The 22,307-nt window shown below is 37.0% G+C and overlaps 1 protein-coding gene and 1 long non-coding RNA gene across 2 annotated transcripts in view, besides 1 other annotated feature; both read left to right on the top strand.

Annotated features, from left to right (window-relative positions):
* Positions 264-1,353: a transcriptional cis regulatory region, noted in NCBI's record as "promoter|chr7:80701732-80704105 (MGSCv37/mm9 assembly coordinates) or Chaserr-p/p deletion targeted for CRISPR interference". NCBI's record gives its function as "positively regulates expression of Chaserr and negatively regulates expression of Chd2 in mouse ES cells" and the evidence as "EXISTENCE:mutant phenotype evidence [ECO:0000015][PMID:27783602, PMID:31784727, PMID:31704914]".
* On the top strand, positions 835-19,432 carry Chaserr (CHD2 adjacent suppressive regulatory RNA). The gene is made up of 5 exons (NR_037569.1): positions 835-1,191; positions 3,310-3,375; positions 3,897-3,975; positions 9,578-9,633; positions 14,848-19,432. It is a non-coding gene; the product is annotated as a CHD2 adjacent suppressive regulatory RNA (long non-coding RNA).
* Chd2 (chromodomain helicase DNA binding protein 2) overlaps positions 17,484-22,307 on the top strand; it is a 115,095-nt gene continuing 110,271 nt past the window's right edge. Inside the window, exons 1-2 of the mRNA NM_001081345.2 lie at positions 17,484-17,984; positions 18,326-18,458. Of these exons, the coding sequence (NP_001074814.2) occupies positions 18,397-18,458 (62 nt within the window). The 5' untranslated portion in view covers positions 17,484-17,984; positions 18,326-18,396. The remainder of the gene's footprint in view (positions 17,985-18,325; positions 18,459-22,307) is intronic.

Genomic DNA, 22,307 nt, shown 5'->3' with positions numbered 1-22,307 from the left:
ACTTCAACAACGCTGCCCTAAAATGTGGGATCCAGCTAATCAGAATTAAGAGGCTGGTTTGTTAGGCCCTCAGGACTACTGGGCATGCTACTAGATTACCTCAAATAAGTGGTATATCAAGTCAGATATTAGGTTAGCGAATGTGCTGGTCATAACCTGCCTGTGGTCTGGTTCCTTAGGGGCAAAAAATCCTGAGGCTATGGCGCTTGCCCAAGAAGGAAGGTTCTGCAGTTTTTGCTTATCTTGTCAATCATGTCGTTTTCGCTCTATCACTTCCTCTTCCTTTGTGGACGAAAAAAATCTCAAGTCAGAAACAGGAAAGGTTAGCTTTTAATGGCTCGTCCGTACACAAACTACCTTCGAGGGTCCGCACTGCGGAGCAGAAAGTTACGTCTCTCCCCGCAAACCCAGAGTTTCACTATCTGCCAATCGCAGGTCAGGACTTCTCTCCTGAAACGCCCACGGGCTATGATTGGCATTAAATAAGCCCTATTGGTGCTGAGAACATGGAAGCGGTGGGTTCAGAACTGACCAATAGTATGCAGTTGGGGCGGGAGGAAGGTACGAACGAAGTGCGTGATGCCGCTCCGGGAAGCGAGGGCAGGAAGCTAGCCCAGCCAATGGCCGCCGCGGGCGGGTGTCGGCGCGCGTGCGCACTGGGGGTCCCGGAGCTGCAGGCGGGAGGTTGGGGGAGGGGAGCGAGCTGGAGCGCCGCGGAGCTCTAGCCGCCGCCGCAGCTCCCGCCGCAGCGAAGAGGCCATGTTGTGTGGTGTGTGGGGCGGGGGGAGGAGGAGGAGGGAGGAAAGCCGAGCGAGGAGACGGGAGAGACACCACACACGGCACAAGATGGCCGGAGAGGCAGCAGCAAGCCCAGCTGTCAGGCGGTCTGCCGCGGCCCGTGGGCTCGCCGCTGCGCTGGGAGCGCTACCCCGGCGTCCTGGAGGGCTCTGGGAGAGCGGGGAGGCCGCGGCTGGGGCGAGGCGGCCGCGCGCGATGTGGGAGCTCGCGGCCGGAGCGCCCGGGGAGGCCGGGCCCACGACGCCCGTGGCTCCGCTGCGGCAGCGGCGGTGCTGGTGTCGCGCGCGGCCGGGAGGCGGCTTCGCGCCGCGGGCGGGAGGCTGCGGCGGGCGACCCGTCCTGGACACGCGAGGAAGAGCGAGCCGATGGCGGCAGGGGCCGCGCTTCGACCCGGTGAGTAGCTCCCCTGCTCCCTTTATTGTCCTTTGTCCTTGGGAGGAAAAGCACGACGTCCTTGAGCGCGGGCGGGAGGGGCGGCGGGTGGCTGCCGGCTGGCTCTGCACACGCAGCCCCGGGCACTGCCGCGGAGGGCCGATGCCACGGGAGCACGGGGTCGGGCCACCGCGTTCCCGCTGCATACCCAGCCGGGCGCCGCGCTGCGGTCCGAGCCAGCGGGGAGAGGGCGGCGGCCGCGCCGTGGAACCCCTGCTTGCTCTGGTGAGTTACTTCGATACTTAGCGAGAAATAACAACAATCCTCCGTTGATGGGCTTTTAAAAATCTTTTCCAGTGAGGTGGGAACCCATCTTTGGGGTCGGATCTAAAAGAACAATGGAACCTCTCACTTCGCTTAAACCAAAATAAAACTTGTCTTTTTCCCCCCTTCTCCCTGTTGGGTGTTGGCTTTTAACTCTTTCTAAGCTGCTTTTGAGAACGGCTGTTAGTGTTCTAGATGCAAAGGTACCTTTCAGCTTGTTAAACGTCCGTGACGTTTGTTGTCTTTTAGAAAAGGCAAGTTACAGGAGTGCATCTAGTATTTCAAAAATGACGACGGCAACAAGGCAGTTTAAAGGAAGTAGATTTGATAATTATGGTGCAAGATGATGGCGTTTGATGAATACAGCTTATTTTTACCGAGAACTTTCGTTAAGACCATTTGACATCCTGATACTTGAACATAACCGTACTGTTTGATACTTTTTTAAATGAGTAGGTAAAGCCGTTATCAGCAACTTCTCACTTGAATGTTAAATCTAACTTGAGGCGGTTCCGACCCTTTACAAGTTAAAATTCATCTTGTTTAAAAGAGAGTGTATACTATTAGAAACCTTGGCCGTAAAAGTTAAGAAATATTCTAAAAGCAGAGCTCTTTAAGTTACTTAGTGTAAATCCTGAAGTAAGACTGCCATTGATGGGCGATGAAGAGGGGCCATATTTGTTGCATTTGTTGCACGTATAAAAGTCGAGGTGTGCTTAGAAACGGAACAGTATGGAAACAACAGTTTTAAAAAATTTGTTTCTGCATACTCATTTAAAAATTATTTGAGGTAATTTAGGATCAGTCGTTGGAAGACTAGGAGTGTTCAGACCTTTGTGTATTTTTGAATATATTTGTCTTCATTCTGCGGAGCTCTTGTGCTGTAAAGGTGAATAACTGCGTAAAGACAGTGTTGGGGAGACTTACGTAGCTCATCTAAAATCAAAGGTGCGGGTTGATTGGACCTTATTTCATCGGGTATTTACAGTAGAAAACAATTGGAATACCTTTTATGGGGTAGACATAGTCTATCAGTTGCCCATACCTTGATTTCTCAGAATTTCTCAGTACTAATTTTGTTTTTTCAAAAGAATGCTGTGGAATATTTTATCACTGAAAGTGGTTTTAAAGCGATTGAGAATGTAGTTCAGAATCCTTTTTGAGTTATAAAATGTGAAAATAATTGTTAGCAGATCTATGATCTTACATGATAAATTTGGTAGGAGAAAGACAATATTCTGGACCCTGGTTTGGTATTGAATGAAGGTCATTAGATACCACAAGTTTTAGAGCTGCTTAAAAGACAATGCTAATACCCCATTTGGTGAGATCAAATAGCTTCTAGTTTAAAATTTACAGTAACCAGTGGCCATTTTAAGTTCACTAATTTCTCCTGGAGGAGTTGATTTTTAATACTCATAAATATAAGAGCTATTTGAAGATGCTAAAAAAATTTAAGATCGTGGCATTTTTTAAAAACATTGTCAATGTTTCCTTTGTTTTTGTTTACCTGACTTAATGGAAAAAGGAAAGCAAAGGGATAGTCATTTGTATTTTCTGTGTGTCTTTTCGGATTCCAGTGTTTTAATCCCTAGTATGTGTCAGTACATTCCAAATGAGGAAAACAAAGACTGATAGGCATAGACATTTGAGATAAGGAATAACTGTAGGCAGAAATGTTCAGGTTGTATCACCCCACGTTTTTACATGAATCTTGTCTTTGGAATATTTTTCTCATTTTATCACACTGAGTCTTTGGTCAAGAAAACGTTAAAAATCAAAACATTTAAATATTTTTTCTTATTTTCTTTAAAGGTAACTTAGAAGATGATAATTAATGTGGTTGCTGATAATTCTGAATAAATACAGCTTTTATCCCAGGTAAGATTGGTAAATTTATTGGTTTAAACATAAAATTAACTTAATAGACTTTTGTTTTGCCTTTTTGGTGATGTATTTCAAACATTCAGTTAGTATTTATGATTTTAAAAAGTGATTATGAATGAATACATGAAATTAAAAAACATTTAAAAGCCTCTTTCGCTGAGTAAGTGGTTAAAGGAATATTCATATGGCCATTGTAATATAATGTACCTTTGAATAGTATAAATACTGCAGGTCTTTAAGGCTTTGTTTAATTTTGGTAAGAAGGTTTTAGAGCCAGGCATGGACCAAAATGGTCCTCCCCCCCCCCCCACTTTAATATCAAACTGTTTTTACATTTTAAATACTTGAGACTTAATAGGACATTAAAATTTTTTTTTTTGCCATTTAGACTAATAGATTTTAGGGAGCAATATGTCAAAAGTTAGTTTCTGTTCTGTATAAAGTTTTAAAACATTCTATTTGTTACTGATTTCTTCAGTAAGTTGTTTAGAATGTTGTTTTGTTTTCTCCAAAAGGTGTGCCATTTTGAAGACTGAGACCATAGAGTTCTAAGAATAAAGGAAAGAGCCCTTGGGAAATTATTATATATAGCAAGTAAGTTTTTTTAATTGTTATATTTGAATATTTGCCAACATTTGGGTAGGAATATATCATTAAAGCTTGTCAATAAAAAAATACTGTTTGACCGTGTATATATAAAAAAAAATGAGAAAATACCCAAATAGTTTTACCTTAAACCAAAATCCTTTTGTCTTAACTATTAAAACAGTTGATAGCTGTAACACATATCAATGCATACAACTGTATCCAGTAGCAAGACATTTGATCTTCCCAATAAAATGATACTTGCCTTTTCCCGAGGGTTAAATCTGCAGTGTTAAATTAGTGTTGTCTTTATATATATATAGTCTGAAAGATATATTGTTTAGTTCCCTTCCCACTCTGTCATAAAACAGTGTCCTGAAAATTTATAATTATTATTCCCTTGCTTCTTGAACTATATTTCAAAAAACTAAAAACAAACTTTGATGGCTTTATAATTATATAGTTAAAATACTCATATTTAGTAGTTCTTTAAACAACTACAAAAATAAATAGATTCCACCAAACTAAATGCACTGCTCTTAGAGGCTTCTGTCAGTGTCCTGGTGTTTTTGAACCTAAAAGAGAAATAGTTTTTGGGTTCAGCATACCATGAAATGATTATCTTAATAGGTGAATATTAAGGTGAATGCAGAAAATGTGACTCCTCATGTATGTAAAGAAATAAATCTGCCCATATAAGCTTGAATCCAGAAGTAATATTCAATTATTGTTTGTAAGTGATTGGCCACAGAAAATATGAAATTATAAGTGATGCCTTGGGAAATTAAAAAAAAAACACCAAGTGAATAGTTAATTAAAATGAGAGAGCATATTTACTTATATCTTGGGAATATATGGAAAATCAACTTGTGTTTACCTACTTTTGGGTCAAATAAGGGGAATAGACTAATTTTATTGCCTTTGTGTTAGCTTAGTGAAATTTTGTTTTGCAGTTTAGGTTTGTGTTATAAAAAAGAAAATGATACACTTTTAAATTCTATAATCTTTCAAAGATAGAATATATACAAAAGGATCTTTAATCCTATATTCCTATAACATGTGCTAAGACTAGGGTTTCCTTTCTGCAGCTGATAGAGTGTGTAGTTGCTATTTGTTGAACAGTTATAAAAATTGAGAATGATCTGTTTCCTATGATACTATCAGAACGTATGTATAAATTGGCAATATGCTTTATCTGAGGTCTTATTTGGACAGAAAAATAAACAGCTGGAGGTTAGAAATATTAAATAATTTTAATTTTTTAATTTAATAAGAGATGTAGTAACTGCTAAATTTCTAGTCTTTTAGAGGCAGTTTTTATAACCAGATAAATGTTTAGAGTAAATTGTTTTTTTGAAAAATAACATATTATCTTTATGATACTGCTATATTCAGTGTGAATAGTTATTATTTGAGCTAATTTAATGGAAAGGTTTACTGTCATGAGATTAGTCATCAGATATATCTTAGATAGTATTATGTGGCCTACAATGGTATATGCTTTACTATATATGATCAAGGTAAGTTTTTGTCACGTATTTTCTATTTATGGATTAAAGTAACGAATGCTTAAATATTTGGTTTTATCTTAGCATTTTGGACAATTTCTTTAATTCTTAAAAATTTCCTTATTCTAGTTGTGTTTATGTTGGAATATATTTGATGTTTTTATAGCTTTAAAGGATTAACATGACCAAAGATGTTGCAGCTAGTCACCAGTGTTTTTGGATCATAACATGACATAGATTTTTAGCATATAAAATAGGTAATTATAATGTGAATTTTCTTTAACTTTCAGTTTCTGATCATAGTTTCTTGAGTATTTAGAAATTTAGGCTGTTTTTGAGTTAAAAAATTATGTTTTTTTCTCTTACATTTGTATTGTTACATCAGGTGTATGTGATGACTAAGCAGTCACGGGCGCTGCCTGCAATCTAATGTAATGCTTTCACTGCTTTAAAGATGATGAGAGGTTTAAAGATTTGTAGTCTGTATACCTTACATACTTTATTGCTTTTAATAGACATAATTATTTTAAGTAAATATATTTCTGCATTTCACAGATAAAATCATTTCATGAAGTTCTAAGTTGGATGTGATGTTATTTTCAAATTGGCTATTCTTGATGTAATCGACTTAAAAAATTTTTTTAAAAACTTGTTTCTGCATTTTTTATTATTTTGTGGTATTGGAGATTGAACTCAGCCTTTGCACATGGTAGAAAAATACTGTCACTGTCATCTCAGCCTCGCTTTCCATCCTAAAAAATTACATTTATGTACTTGTGTGAAAATAAATGGAGGTCAGGACCAGCCTTTAGGAATTGTCCTGCCCCCACCTATGGGTTATCAGGATTGGCATTAAAGCAGTGTTGGTAGCATACTTTTGACTTTTTGAAACAGGATTTTACTGTGTAGCATAGGCTGGGCTTCAGTTTAAGGTAGTAATTCTGCATTATCCTCAAAAAGTGCTGGGATTACAGATGCTAGCCATCGTGTTTGTTACCCTAAATTTAAGACTATTAGGAATTTTTTAAGGTAGGTGACCTGGTTTTTACAAACTGTGTTTCTGATGATAGGATTTATACATTATCTAATGATGTTCCCTAGGACTGTGCGTCATGAAACAGTTTTTACCTTAAGCTTTAATTTCATTTGTTTGTATGTGTGTGTGCTTGCAAATTCAAATTTGAAGGTCAGAGAAGTTGAGTAGGAATCTTGTGGATTGTTTTAGGAGATAGACTTACTTACGTTTTCAGGCATGTTGGGAAGTCCCTTTACATATTGCACAGTCTCACAGGCCCCATTTTAATAATTTAAAGATGTATTTCTAAACATGAATGAAATAATTGTTTTTAAGATTTAAAAAATTTTACGGGAATGAGTATTCTGCCTACATGTATGTATTTGCACTACCATGTGAGCCTAGAACATTCAGAGTTCAGGAGAGGTGGTTGGATTCTTTGGAAGTGGAGTTAAAGAAGGATGGTTGTGAGCCACCATTGGGCACTGAGAACCACACCCGTATAACTGCGAGGGCGTAAGTGCTTTAACCACTGAGTCATCCCTTCAGCCCCAAGAATTAAGTGGTTAATGTAACCGTAACCATAGTGCTTTTAATTCAGATCATCAAGGAGGTTTTAAAATAGAATCTTTGTGGTTTTTTTTTTTTTTTTTTCTCTCCTTTTTCTTTTTAGAGATAGTGTCCTTGGTCCTGAGTTGTGGAATTATAGCTGTCAACCATCATGCCTACCTTAATGATTTATTTTAAAGAAATTCTCTGTAAGAAATGTCTGTTTATCTGGGACTGCTCAGGCTGCACAAGGATGACCATGAAAAGCTTGTCTCAGAAATGGCTTGGATTAACATAGTTGCACCTTTATTTATGCCTTGCAGATGACTATCACTAACCTATCTTTGTAAACATTTTCTTATTCAGTGTTGTTAAATTTTCATATTAGAGTTTAAAAGTTTAAGGGATTTAAGAACCAACAAAAGTTCTTGACTTTTACTGCCAAAGAGCCAGCATCATATGCTCATTTATATTCCCTAAAGTTTATTTTTACATCACAGAATACATGTTATAGTATATGAGATGGGTAGGAGTTTGAGGAAAATCAGATTTAGTCTACTTAAACTGAACTAAGTGGGCTCTGGTGCTTTAGGAAAGGAGGACCTGTGATGGATGTCACCAATGTCATTAATGTCATTGTGATGCATGGTGAGATCAAAAGACTTTTTGGTGGTTTTAGAACCTAAATTTTTTGGGCTGGTAGGGTGACTGACTCATAATCACATTATCAAACCACTGTGAGGGGTTTCTCTTAGAGAATCCCTTTTACCAAGATTTCTTAAACATTTTCTACTCTTATAAATGATTCTCAATCAGTTTCTTTAATTTTGAATCAAGGACCTCATAGATACTAAGGAAACACTCTGTCATAGAAGACTGGTATCCCTTCCCCTAAGTCAATTTAGTTTCCTTCTGTGGTTAACAAAATCTTCCTATTAAGGTCAGATTACACTTAACTTTAAAATTTTCAAGGTTTAAAAATTTTAAGATCATTGCTTTCCATTGTTTCTTATTAGGAAGATATTTTAGAACCTACTTTAATGGTAATTTTTAAACAGATCTTGCTATATTTCTTGTTTATGATTTAAAAAAATAAATTTAGATTTGCCACATAAACAGGAAATTGCTTTTTATACTTACAAATGATGCTTTTTTTAAAATTAGGTATTTATTTCATTTACATTTCTTAGCAAACAATTCTTAAGAAGTTAGTTTGATTGATATCTTAAAATCTTAAAACTTTTAAGTTTTTAACCTTTTTCTTTCACATGGTCTCATGTAGGTAACCCAAGCTGATTTTGAACTCTCACATGAAATTTTCAAAACAGTTTTATTTTGCTGTTGTTGTTTTAAATTCGGGGCGTCACATATGTTAAGTGTTATATACCACCTAATTATACCACCTAGCTTTATTTCCCTCCTCACCCCCCCCCCCTTTTTGTGGGGAGAAGGTCTGTCTGTATAGCCCAGGATGTCCTGGGATTCACTTTTTAGACCAGGCTAGCCTCAAACTCAGAGATCTGCCTGCCTCTGCTTCCTGTGATCTGGGATGAAAGGTGTCCACCACCACAGCCCTTTCCTATTTTGCGATTATTGTAATTATACAAAACCAAGGTAAATGGAAAACTCATCCATGTCTCAGAAAGTACTTGAAATGGGAAGCATTTCTCATTTAGTTTTGAGGAACTTAAGTCAGAAATTAGTGAAAACTCCCGAAATTGCATAGATAAGTGTATATTTTTATTAGTGTTAGTCTTGGAGCGATGGCTCAGCATTTAAGATCCTGTATATTGGAAGGACCTAGTGCGGTTCTTGACACTCATACTCCTGTAACTCTAGATCCAGAATAGCCAGTGCTGTCTTCTGAACTTGTGCACGCCGCGCGCGCGCGCGCACACACACACACACACACACACACACACACACACACACACACACACACACACACACAAGTATTAAAAAGAAATCTTAAAGCCGGGTGTGGTGGTATATGCCTTTAATCCCAGCACTCAGGAGGCAGAGGCAGGCAGATTTCTGAGTTCGAGGCCAGCCTGGTCTACAGAGTGAGTTCCAAGACAGCCAGGGCTACACAGAGAAACCCTGTCTCAAAAAACCAAAAAAAAAAAGAAAAAAAACCCAAAGATTGATTATATATGGGATTATACTATGCTGCTGCTAGCATATGATGGATACTGAATATAGTAGTAATAGGGAGAAGGATCTTGCAGATGGTAGGGTTTTAGAAATGTATCAGATGGGAGACCAGTGTATGGATTAATGTGGTGTTCACTTGTTTTCAACATCGCATAGCCAGTCAAGTTAAGGCAGGAGCTCAGTTATTACTCATATGGAGTTCTTGGTGAATGAATGATGTCTAGGCTTTTAATTTTAGTAACTTGTTCTAGAGTTCAGCTCTGGCATCGGCAAAAATTTAAGGTCTTGTCACAATTTTCCTGTCTTTTGCTTGGAGTAGTTTGGAAGGTATTGAAGTTGTACTGTAAGTCATAGGAGTTAATACAATCTATTCTGGTTTTTGCAGAAATGTGAATCCTCAGATGGAATGAAAGGCCTGCACCATAGACATCGAAGCATTTAGTAAGTCTTTACTTGTTGGGTTTATTTTTTAATTTTATGTGTAACTAGGAATTTTAAGTTACTGACTTGGAATTGTAAGTGCATAGCTTTATCAAACCTGTAAACAGTGTTTTAAGAGTAGATATTTTAAACATAATTATTCATAATAATTAAATGTGAAGTTTATTTCTTTTTTTTTAAAGGTTTATCATTCCTAATTTTAAAGATTTATTTATTTATTATATGTAAGTACACTGTAGCTGTCTTCAGACACTCCAGAAGAGGGAGTCAGATCTCGTTACGGATGGTTGTGAGCCACCATGTGGTTGCTGGGATTTGAACTCTGGACCTTTGGAAGAGCAGTCGGGTGCTCTTACCCACTGAGCCACCTCGCCAGCCCGTGAAGTATTTCTTAAGACAGAGTTTCAAACACTATACTTGAAGGTCTTGAAATTCTTAATATAGATCAGGCTGGCTTTGAACTCAAAAGAGATTTGCCTGCCTCTGCCTCCTGAGATCTTGGATTAAAGACAGTGGCACCATGTCCAGCCTAGATATGTAAAGTTTATTAATCACATGTTGCCTTTCTCCCTTTGTTTAGATATTGAAACATATTTACCCACCTATCCACCCACCCATTCACCCTTCTATTTGAGACAGGGTCTAACTATGGGCCAACCAAGAACTCAGATCAGGCCAGCCTGGAATTCAGAGATTTACCTACCTGGCTCTGGTTTCGGAGTGCTGAGATTAAAGGCATATGTCCACCACAAATGGGGTCAGAAAATAAAAGACCAAAAACTCCCATTTGGACTTGTTTCTAGTGCCCTGGGTTTATTGATTGATTGATTGCGCATTTACCTGTATTGTTTAGATTCTGTTGTGCTTTCTCATTGCAGTTTCAGGGCTGAGAGTACTTGTACTGAAATGGATACACAGCTTAGAACATTCACTGAAAACAGGCCATGGTCCTAGAGTCTGAACTTGCTACTTTGGTTCTTTCTAGATAATAGAAATTAATTCTAATTAATTTCTAATTGTAATTAGTTCTGATAAATTAACTGAACTTAAAACTTCAAGACTGAAAGTTTAGCCTTATTGACATAGAAATTGCTCTTTGAAAGATAATATTACCACCTCTGTGAAATAGTTTTGTTTTGTTTTATTTTTAAATTCCAAACTAGACAAGTAGTGGGAAAGAGTAAAATGGGAAGGTTGTTATAAATCATTTTGGGTGAATTGCCAAAAGGATTTATTTGTTCATTGGCAACAAACTTAAGATAATTGTCTATAGCTGCTTCATAGCAATAAAGACACTTGGGAATCCAGATTCTGCAGGATCCCCCTCTCCCCTTTCCAGTTATTGCCACTGAGACTGCACTGGCTGGCTATCAATGGCCTACGAAGCAAGGTTTGTGTGTTTCCTGAGGGAGAGTGAGGAAGGAGACCCCAAATTTGTCTACTACAGGTGTCTAGTTCCCTGTGTGGTTACAGTTAAGACCATAGATGCCTGGCACTAGCTACTCCGTAAATATTTGTTGGTTTGTTGTGTTAATTTAGCTTTTATTAAACATTATTAACTAGTGCTTTGAGAATAATGAAAGGCAAAATAAAATTATTAAAATATGTTTTTAATGTAAAATATTATAGCTGTGTTTGAAAGCTAAATTTGGTCATAATAAAAATTAGAAGTAATCTATGTACCTCCCCTAACTTGGTCTTTTAAACTTGGTTTGTAATTAGATTAGATTGTAAACTCAGGAAAGTTTACTTTTATCAGTAATTGACCTTATCCCTTCATTGATGAACATTAGCTAGTCTTTCTGTAATAATTTTACTGTTACTTTAAGGTCCAGACTTGTTAATATAGTCTGTTGAGCATTCAATCTATTTTAGCATTAGACCAAATAGGTGTCAGGGTTTCTTTTATAATGTATTAAAATTTCAAGACAAAAGCAAAAGACAGAACTAAGTCATAAGTGTTAAATATACAATTACATGACAGAAAGGATGGTATTTTTGTACTAACTGAACATTTTATGTTAATCTTTAGTTGTAAAACAAGCATTTAACTTCTGAAAAATAAATTTCATTAATAGTAGTACCCTTACAGCCATTTATTTAAAAAAATTAGGAAGCATTAATTTCTTTTTAACTTTCTTTGTTCCCTATATTTTTCTTTGCTGTTAAAACTGGTAAAGATAAGCTGAACGTGGTGGCACAGACCTATAATTGTAGCTCTTGGGTGGGCAGGAAGCAGATGTTCAAGGCCATCCTTAGTCCCTGACTGAGGCTGTTCTTTATCTTAGATGTAAAGCTGCTTGAGATAGAGGGAAAGAGGTGTTTTATTCCGAGAGCCTGCTTACACTCCTCAAGAGTCAGTGGCCTGCGCTTTAGTTAATAACGTCTAACCTATTTGAAGATAGTCATAATCAATTTTCTGTTCCTAAGTTATGAATGAGTCTAGTGACTGGATTTCCAGAGATAATTTATTAACTATCTTGGTGACATAAAAACTTAAGATTTGAACAGAAAGTTGGTCTTAGAATAAATATATGTACTTAGAAGTACAAACTAGAAAATTACAAAATAGCATTCTAATCATACTAAGTTTGAATCTTAATCAGGTGACAGGTTCTTGATCTGTCTGAGTAAGCAGAGAATACTAGAGCACAGGAACGCCTGTGCAGTGTGTGTGCGCGGTCACACGTTAATGTAGAAAGAGATGTACTTATCTATATCCATTCCTAGTGAACATCCCCCTCCCCCACTATAACACTAGAGGCAGAACTGTTCCTAAATAAGTGACTCCGTGACCTGTGTTCTCAGCGATGCTGTTGCTGTTGGAATAGAAAGTGTTCTAACTCTTGAGTTTGAGGTCCTTATGCTTGGATTACTGTGATGCAGTGGAATACTTTGCACTTCATCTCCTGTTGTGTGCCAGCTCATCTAACCTCAGTAGTGTCACAAGAGGTAGTCATTAGGCTCTTTGTTGGTATCCACTGAGCTGTGCATTTTGTTAACATTTGCATGTTTCAAGTGCTCATGTTTGATTCCTTCTTCAAGTGAAACTTATACTTGTAAATACAATTTTTGTTGTATTTGAAATTTCATGAGTGCAAATGACTTACTTCCTAGTAATTTTTAAAAGATCTTTTTATTAGCTTTCATACTTATTTGCTTCTAACAACATTCTTACTTTTGGCTTTGGGTCTTAGGCTTTGCATGAGTGCATTTTGATCATGGATTTATAATGTAAAAGTTGTCGGTTTTCTCTCATAGTTTTAAATTACAACACTTGACGACATGACTGCTATGGGAGTGCAGATTTTGAGTAGGTTTCTAATGATAATATCATTAGTTTTTGTTATTTATGAGACTGTGTCCTACTCCAGCTTTAAACTCGGCACAATCCTCTTCCTTCAGCTTCTCCTGAGTGCTGGGATCTCATGTGGAAGCCACCGTATCTGGCCTTTTCTTTTTTCTTTTCTTTCTTTCTTTTTTTTTTTTTTTTTTTTTTGAGGTTAGTCCCACCTATCCAAGAATGACCTTGAATGTTTGGTCCTTCATCTCCCAGACTGAGATTACAGACAAGGGCTGCCACCATGCCCAGTTTTATGTGGTTCTGGGGCTCAAGTCCAGAAATTTATGCACGCTATGAGTATACTACTCTTCCTTCTGAAAGATACTATGCTTTTCTCATCCCCCTCCTTTAAAAAATTGTTTTAGAAGTAAATTGTATAGCCATTACTTAATTTTAAGGAAAGAACAAGGCAAATGGTAGTTCATTGATACACACATACAAGGAGTTATATTTCATTTTGTAGGATTTGAGAAATTTTTAAAATCTACTAGAGAATATCTTGATGTATGGATTCTTAACTGATGCTGTGACACTCCTTACTCCTTTAAAGAATTGTTTTTTAATAGGAGGCACCACTGTCTTTTGATTGTCTAGTTTTTTTTTTTTTGGTATTGTTTTACAATGTGTGTATTGAAGAACACACCTTAATTTTAGTTAGGAAGACAGAAAATTAGCCAAGAAGTAACATTTTCATATTGTTTTATTACTGTAATCACTGACTAGCTCTACAAGTTGAGTTGGAAAGTTGTAGAATGTATATGAAAGACCAGAAATTAAAATTAAAATGTCTTTTCCAGCTCAGGAGATGGCTCAGCATTTAAGCATTAAGCTCTTGCTTGAGAATTTGTGTCCCCCAAAATGCAAGTAAATGCCCAGATACCACCGGCCTGTAATTCCAGGTGGAGATGGGTCCCAGAGGAAACTGGTTATCTAGATAAGCCAAACTGATGAGCTCTGGGTATGACCGAGGTGTCTTGCTTCAACAATTACGGTTATGATGATTTTCATTCTCAGCAGCAGTATTATCCTCAGGTCTACACATGTTCTTGCCCCACATACAAGTGCACCCCCCACTACACAGACAGGTACATACATACACATGGACTCAACATAACATGAAAATTGTAAAAAATGTTTTTCAAGTTTTGTGTGAGTATGATCCTCCGGAGACAAGGAGTAAAATCCCCTGGATTCTCATCTTTTCCTTCCTTCAGTCTAAACTGTTAAGCAATAGATTAATTTTTCCAGGAGGAACATAATGATGTTTTTGAAGTGAAATTTAGTTGTTTATGATTTGAGAAGAGATAGCATTTTTGTGGCAAATTCCAAGTAAGCCAAGCTGAAATGTTTCTGATTTTTTTCATGTGACTTACATTCACTCCACTTTCAGATATGAAGCTATAAAGGTGCTTCTAAGTAAAATTAATATCTATAAGACTGTTAAAGTATGCCATGCAGTTAGCTATTGCTTTTTTTAAAAATCTAAGATTATATAATTAGTTTTCTTTGAAAGAGCTTGGAAACTTTTTGCATTGAAATTGTCCACATGTGGTTGTAATTTAGTCTCCCACCATTCTTGAATTTTAATATTTGGTTTTACTTTTCATATATGCACTATGATACTCATGTTAAGTTCTTAAGAATTTGACCCTTGGCTGTTAACTATTTTTAATGGATACAAATGTATCTGTGACAGGAGAACTTAAAATATGTGAATTCATTGATTCTGTCTTTGAGAGGTTGTTACAATAGTGCTGTTTCATTAAAGACTTGTGTATGGTAGAGAATATCTTCAAAGTGGATAGAATTTTCTGTTTGAATAAGATGACTGTTACTCCAACAGAATTTTTTTCTTCTAATTTTTTATGAAGCACCCCGCTTGAAGAGTTTGAAATGGACTTTACCACTGAGAAATCAAGATGGCAGCCCATTATGGGGAATTGAGGAAAATGGATTAATGCAAGAATGCTGTAATATTATACAACCAACACAGGATTCTTTTAATGTGGATTCCATGAAATGAATGATTCTTACCCAACACAAATGGACAGTGGAATTTACTTCCTAAAGACTTGTTACATGTCATGTACATTTTTGACATCTGGAGAAGACTCTACAATTCTACAAATGGTAGTTTGTATTCCTGGAATTTCTTGCAGTTTGATCTGAAGTGACCTTATGGAATGTTAACTTTAATAAAATCTCTAAAACTTAAAAATTTCTCAGTTTGGGCCTTTTATAAATTTTTTCAGTGGACGTTTTCATTAAATGTTCATTTTACCTTGATAACATTTTGACCTTTATAGCTGCTGCTTTTCATTAAAGTATACTAAATAAAGCTGGTAAAATGGAATGGTTTTGTTTGTTTGGGATTTATGTGTATTAGAAAACCTGGATTTTTCCCGTGATTAAGTGGAATGGTCCTTTGGTTAAAATAGATATATTCTCTCTCCCCCTTCCCCCTTTCTTCTATTTAAAAAAAAAATTATTTTTATTTATTTTTTATTTTTTCAGGACAGGGTTTCTCTGTGTATCCTTGGCTGTCCTGCAACTCTGTCTGTAGACCAGCCAGGCCTGGAATTTGCAGTGATCTTCCTGCCTCTGCCTCCTGAGTGCTGGGATTAAAGCTATATACACCCAGTTTGGCTGGCTTTTTATTATAGGGTTTGAATAAATTCCTTTGAGTTTGGGTCATTTCAAAATATCTTGCATTTTAATCATTGGGTAATGGTAACTTTGAATGTGTCAGGAGATTATAGTGAATATATAATATAAAACAAAGTGCTGGTCTCATTTCCTGTATAGTCCAAGACAGTCTCAGTGTCTTTCAATTTTTGTTGATGAAAGTCGTCCTTTGCCATGTGAAATGCTCATCTGAATATTTGAGTTATACTAATTTGTATTGTATTGTCTTATATTAGAGGTGTATTTTTAAAGTCTTTGGGTATACATTAAAGGGCTTACCTAATATGACAGTGTAATTTATTTACATTTGAAAAAAATTCTTGTTTTTCTTGTTTTGTGCAGTTGGGAGTTTAAATGAATTATACCATGCTTTAGATTGGTTACCCATGGTTGAAATCAAATGCCAGATTTTCATTGATTGCTACTTTGGTAATAAATTTGATAAAGCAGTGATGGGGACTTTGTTGACCAAATGACGATTGGTGGTGTTTTTCTCAGTATATAGAACAAAGAATGAAATAGTCTGTTATTAATGTAAACTACCTTAGAATACACATCTGTGGTTAATACAGATGCAGTGTTTGTTCTTTGGATGATGTGAGGTGGTTGATATTTGTAAATTGAAAACTTGAGTTTTTGGATTTTGATGGAAATATGTTTGTAGACTTGAAACTGATTTTTTACATTTTCTTAGATTTAACATAATTACGTTTGGTAGTGAAACTAAAATGAATTCGTTTGCTGGAGTGTCATGGTTTTGACCAGTAGGGTTCAGTAAAGGAATGTTTTTAGTTTTTTCGGCATTTGTATGTGGTTGGTTACTTGTGTGCATGGGAGAGAATACTTTGTTGCATTTGTAATTTTGTTTCTATAGACCTCGTGCTTCCATCTGGAGGGGGTTTGTCTTTGACAGTTGATAATTGGCTGGTAGATGTGGCCTATTTAAGTGGCGGTGATTGATGAAATGTGAGTGTACTTAGAATTCGATTTCAAACATGAGTGAAAGGGTTCTTTTGATTTTGGAGTTGAGGTTGAGTGTTTGATTTAAAGGTGACCAAGGTTGGTGTAATTTCTTGAATTCGAAGTTATTAATTATGCCCAAATATATGTAAGAAGTAAATATGTTTGATGTGTGGCACTTCCAAGATTAATGGTTTACAAAGAAGTTTGTTTCTTCTGGGGGGGAAAATGGTTGTATTAACTTTTGCTCTACTGCAGTTGAACACTAGGGAGGCGCTCTTGAGTTGTAAAAAATTACCCCTTCCTTCCAGTTGAGGTGGAAAATTCCCCCTTAATCTTTAGATGTTTTTAGGCACCATAAAGAAGGCAAGAGTTGATTTAATTTATGGTGTTGAAATGTTGCTTCTATTTACAAGCCATTTTACCCATGGTGGGGTGTTAATTATTTTAAAGATTAGTTCTTAAACTGAGCTTTAGAGTCTCTTGAAATTATCTTTATTTCAAAATGGCTTGATAAAACTCCACTTCCTGTCCAGGGAGGAAGTTATTTTAGCTCAAGGACTGAAATATTTAGCAGATCTTTAGACAAAAGGAACAAATTACATTTCTCTCTGGCTTAAAAAGGGTGCTTGAGCCAGAGGGGGTTAAGAAGCCCTTCCCCCTCCCTCTGATGGAGTGGTCTGGAGGGGCAGGGAGGTGTGGAGTTGGGGGTCTTCTGGCTCTCTTGGATGGAGAATCTGGTTCTTTTTCTTTCTTTCTTTCTTTTTTTTTTTTTTTTGGTGGAGATGAAGGGGTGGGTCTATGGTACATCACCTGAGTTGTGGGGTAAATGTAGAGAGTGTCAATCAAAGGCAGAGCTCTCAGAGCTGGGAAGGAGGCTCTAGATGGCGGCTGTGCCTTAGAGAGAGCGCGCTTTGCTCCCTGCTTCGGTTCACTTTACGCAACTTTCCCTAACTTTCGGGCAGCCTCAGGGGGCCCCCGCAGCCCCCTGCCTCTTCTAGTGACTTACTGGGGTCGATCCGAACCTTTTTTTGGGAGAAAAGCTGCTTTTAGGAGCTTTCTTTTCGTGCCTTGTTGGAAGAAGCTGCCGTATTGAGAGCCCAGGTCGTTGTTTTTTCCAGCTTAGAAGCCATGGCGCACCTCCATTTTTGTGCGCTCTCCTAATGAGGTTTTTTTTTCCCCTTCCGGACCTGTTTTAGTATTAATTATTGCTTTATTTTTTGACAAGTCAACATATTTGAGGATTATTTCATTTACTTTTTGTTTTTTAACGGAGAATTTTGCGTTTTTAAAAATTATTTTGGATCGGATATTTTTCTACTACTAGATAGGACTCTTGCTTTGGACCTACTACATGGATCAGGTAAGTCCATGATAATCAGTGATAATTTTAAAAAAATTAATGTTGAACTTGGCTTTATTTACTGTAAATATGAGAAATTCCTGGATGACGCAATAAGATAGAGAGATTGTTATTTGTATCCAGTGTGTTACTTTTGAGAAACTTTCCTTATTGATAGTGATGCTTCTGTCGTTCAGTTTATCCCCCTCTCATTTTAAAACGGAAAAATAGAAATATTTTGTTTTTCTGGTGTTTATCGTTGTTGCATTACATGAATATCGCTAACATCGTCAGGACTTTGTTCCTGATAATAAAACCATCCGCAGAAGCTGGGACCTCACCTTTCTTTCAACTTTTGACAGTAAATACCTGGGCACAGGACTTCAAAGCAAACACAGATTCCCCCTCCCCCTTAATATTTAAGAATTAAAAGATGATGAGAAATAAGGACAAAAGCCAAGAGGAGGACAGTTCGCTACACAGCAATGCATCGAGGTATGAGCTATCAACTTTCTTTCTTTCTTTCTTTTTTTTTTTTTTTCGGGAAACCTCAGCTTACACTTGTTTACTTTGACAGACATGGATTGCTGTCTGTATTTCAAGAATTTTCTAACTTGGGTTGGTTTTTAAAGCGTGACCTTGAGATTGCTAACATGCCACACCCTGATTTTTTGGTATCAATTTATGAAAGTTGAGTTGTGACTTAAGGCCTCTTACAGCATTCAGAAGGTAATGTACTTTTCTCCGGAGGGGCCTTTCCTAGAAACTGTAGTTTTTCTGTCAGTAAATTTTCAGGTTTTAGGTTTTCATGCTGCAGAAAAATGACCTTGTCTGTTTAGCCATTGCTGCATTGCACCATTTTACATACAAGGCAAATTTTTTTCTTTGAAGAATCTGGGATATTCAAACTTGTAACCGAGGGCCATAGAGCAGCCTGGTAGTAGTAAATTATAGTAAATAGACATTTGAGAAAGTTATATGAATGAAAAAATGTACATTTAAAAACACAATCACAAATAGGACCCCTTGACTGATGCCTTTCAGTTTATATTTTTGATTGTTTCTTTTGATACACGTGACAATTAAAATTTTTTTTATGACTTATCAAAACCTTAATAAATAGTTCCTGAGATCATTAAATCTGTAACCACAAAAATTTTGGAATGCTATTAATACTTAAGCTTTGTGTTTGTTACTATGGCAATGTAATTGTATTTTTTATGCTTAAAATATTACAAGGTTTATGTTTGTGTATATTAAGACAGTTCTTTCTGGTTGATAATAATTGTATTTTATTTTATCCTTATGTTTTAGTTGGTGCTGCTTTAAATGTATCCATTTATTTTGACAGTGTCCTGTAATGCTTTCTCTTCTGAAGCTTTTTAATGTGCTGTTTGTTTAAATCATGATTTCTCCTTCATTCTTTGAAGTAGCTTATCAGTGGCTGAAGTAATAAAGCATATAAGATATTTTTTGTTGTATGACTGTATCTTTATGTTAATTTAAAAATGTGAATGCATTTCTGGATGTGTTCTTAAGAATTGTCATGTCATAGTTTTAAAATCATGCAGCTAACAAGAATGTGATTGGTATATGATCCAATTTTGATTTTACTTTATAATTTTACATAAAATTCTTGTTTAAATTAGCTTTTAAATTTTGAAGTGTGGAATATAGTTTTTTACAAATTGATGAGTTTACTCTTTACTAAAAATATTTTGAGCCTTGCGTTAAAAAATACATTTCCAAATTTCTATACAAATTGAGTAGTTACAATTTTGGATCTCTTTTAAGTTGCTTTTGTCATTACTGGGTCAAGGACAGAAAGCTTCTAATGCAAGACGAATTCTCTGGAAAGCCACAGTGTGAAGGCATAGGAAGCTTCAATGCATTTGACAGTCAGGAAAGACCCAGAGTTAGACTTGTTACCCCCTTGAGTATATGATTTGCATATTCTCACCAGGGTTTTGGCTTTCTTATGCAAGGTTTTTTGTTTCATTGATCAGACTGCTCTAACTCTTGAAGTGATGTCTTTGAATAAACTTAGTATTATTTGGGTAATAACTTGGGCATTGTGATGCATTTAATTCCTTTAGTCAAAACAAGAAGCAGGTTTTTACTGTTTTTGCCAAGTATACTTTAAATCATATATTTGATGAATGTCCAGAATACTCCAGACTTGTTGAAGATGGAGTTACTTTTAAATTACTGTTACTCTTAAGTTATATACATTATTAATGCATGTATACAGTTATGACATCACTTCCTTTAAAGATTGTAAAGTTTAAAGAATGTTTGTGTTTTGTGTGATGATATTTCTCCGGAGTTGAAATTTATGTTGCCCTTGTGTAGCTAGGTGTTCCTGTGTCATCCAGTAGGTTGACACTGTAGAGAATTAATTTTTGAAAAAATAGTGTTTAGGGAACACAACTAAAACCACCACCTTTGCAGCCTGATACTGCAGGGATTGAAAGGAATTGCTTTCAGATCAAATACACTTGAGAGACTGCGATCAGCAAAAGTTTTAAGTTTTCCTGTTTTTGAAACAAGCACTATACTTTTAAAATAGTGATTATGTGTATTGCATTTTTTAAAGTTAATGCAGAAGTCTAATGTGCTTTGTATATCACGATTTTTGGAGATAAGTTTTTACTTTTTAAGAATGCAATTTTAAACAGTTCATATTTGTAAATTTTTAAATACAGTAGTCTTAGTGATGGACATAAAAAGTATGCCAAACACTTAAGTTATATCCAGGAACGGAAGGAAACCAGGGGGGAAGGAATGCACATGTTCTAGCACATGGCATTTCTAAATTGAAAATTAAATATCTATCTAAAAATTGTCTTGCCTTTGAGCCATATTTTGGTATCCAGAGGTGTGGGTAAATCTTAACGTTTTTCGCTAGCCTTGTAAGGCAGGGATGATTAGAAAAGGCATGAGCAGTGTTTGTGTACTGGGACAGGCAGTTTTAAGTGGCAGCCATTTTATGACGCTGATAATAATACTTTTAAAAAATCGAATTTTTAAGAACGCTGAAAACAAACCTAATATCAGAACATCCTTTTCCCCACGTTCCCATAAGTACTCTGATGATGAAATAAAAGGCAGCTCGGTAGTTGGCGCAGGCAGCAGTTCTCGGAGGCCCTGGCATCTTGGTGCAAGTCCAGCTCAGTCACAAAATGGCTGTTCCTTTGTGCCGCAGCGCTGACAGACATACTGCATTGCACTGTGTACTCGCCAAACAGCAGGAAGTTGCTGTGCGGAGTTCAAAGGCCGGCCGGCGCTTGCGGCGAGTGCTGATTGGCTGTGTGAGCGCCTGGTAACAGCAGGGTCAACGGTGGCGCCGTCGGGCTGGTCCCGCCCCTTGACGTCAGACGGAGTGGGCGGGAGAACGCGGTGACGCGTGGCCTCGTGCGTCGGTCTGCTGCTTCCTCTATGGGCTCGGCTAGCGCCGGGGGCGGGGCAGAGGAAGGGAATTTTGGTCGGGACTTTCCGGTGGGCGGCTTCTTTCCGGACCGATTTGGATCCTTGCTGTCTTTAGGCCTGGCGTGTTGTGGTCCACACCACACCCTAGTGTGTTCCCGAGCCCGTCCTTGGAATGTTTATCCTCTTTTGGAGAAAAGACACAGTAATCGTAAATCTCCAAGTAGTAGTACGCTAGGTCTTTTTATTTACAGTTTCGCCTTAAAAAAAATTTTTTTTTAATGTTCCGGTGCGTTTTCTCCCGTTTAGTCCCTCGTTCTGTGTAAGGAGATTAGTGAGTTTCATTTTGTTCCCATTGGTTGAAAGCAGTTCAGTGTGAGTGTAATGTTTTTAATTCAATGGCCTTAACGGGTGTTTAAGCTCTGTCATACATGGCTCATAAACCAAGGGAAGAACATTTGAGCTTGTCCCCGTGCATTTTCACTTGGTATCAAACATTTTCTCAATTGACATTTGAGGAAGAAAAACTCAGGTCAGTATCTCTAGTGGTTTGTAAGAATCGCAGTGGGGTAGTTAAAGAAATGTTCTAGGGACGTTTACTTATATTATAACTACAAGTATCAGTGCATTAGGCAATACAAAACTGTTCAGTGTCCGCAAACTACTAAAGTGTTAGGGGCACTGGCTAAGACTCAACCTTAATTGGTAGTAGAAATTACTTGGTAAGGTCTTGAAATGCCTTGGCTGTAGTCTCCCTTTAGTTCATTTCTGGTAAACTTCTGTGTGGCTGCTCATTTCCTGCCTTGTTTGGGGTCCCTTGTAAGAATTTATTTTTAAAAATAGTTTACCAACTATGGCTCCAAATTAACTCATGAATAATGAATTTGACCTCGAAGAAAAAGCAGTGTTAGTACATCT

The sequence above is a fragment of the Mus musculus genome, chromosome 7 (genome assembly GCF_000001635.26).
Source record: "Mus musculus strain C57BL/6J chromosome 7, GRCm38.p6 C57BL/6J".
NCBI classification, from domain to species: Eukaryota; Metazoa; Chordata; class Mammalia; order Rodentia; family Muridae; genus Mus; species Mus musculus.
The sequence above is the reverse complement of the archived record's forward strand: the minus strand, read 5'-3'. Positions and strand labels throughout refer to the sequence as shown.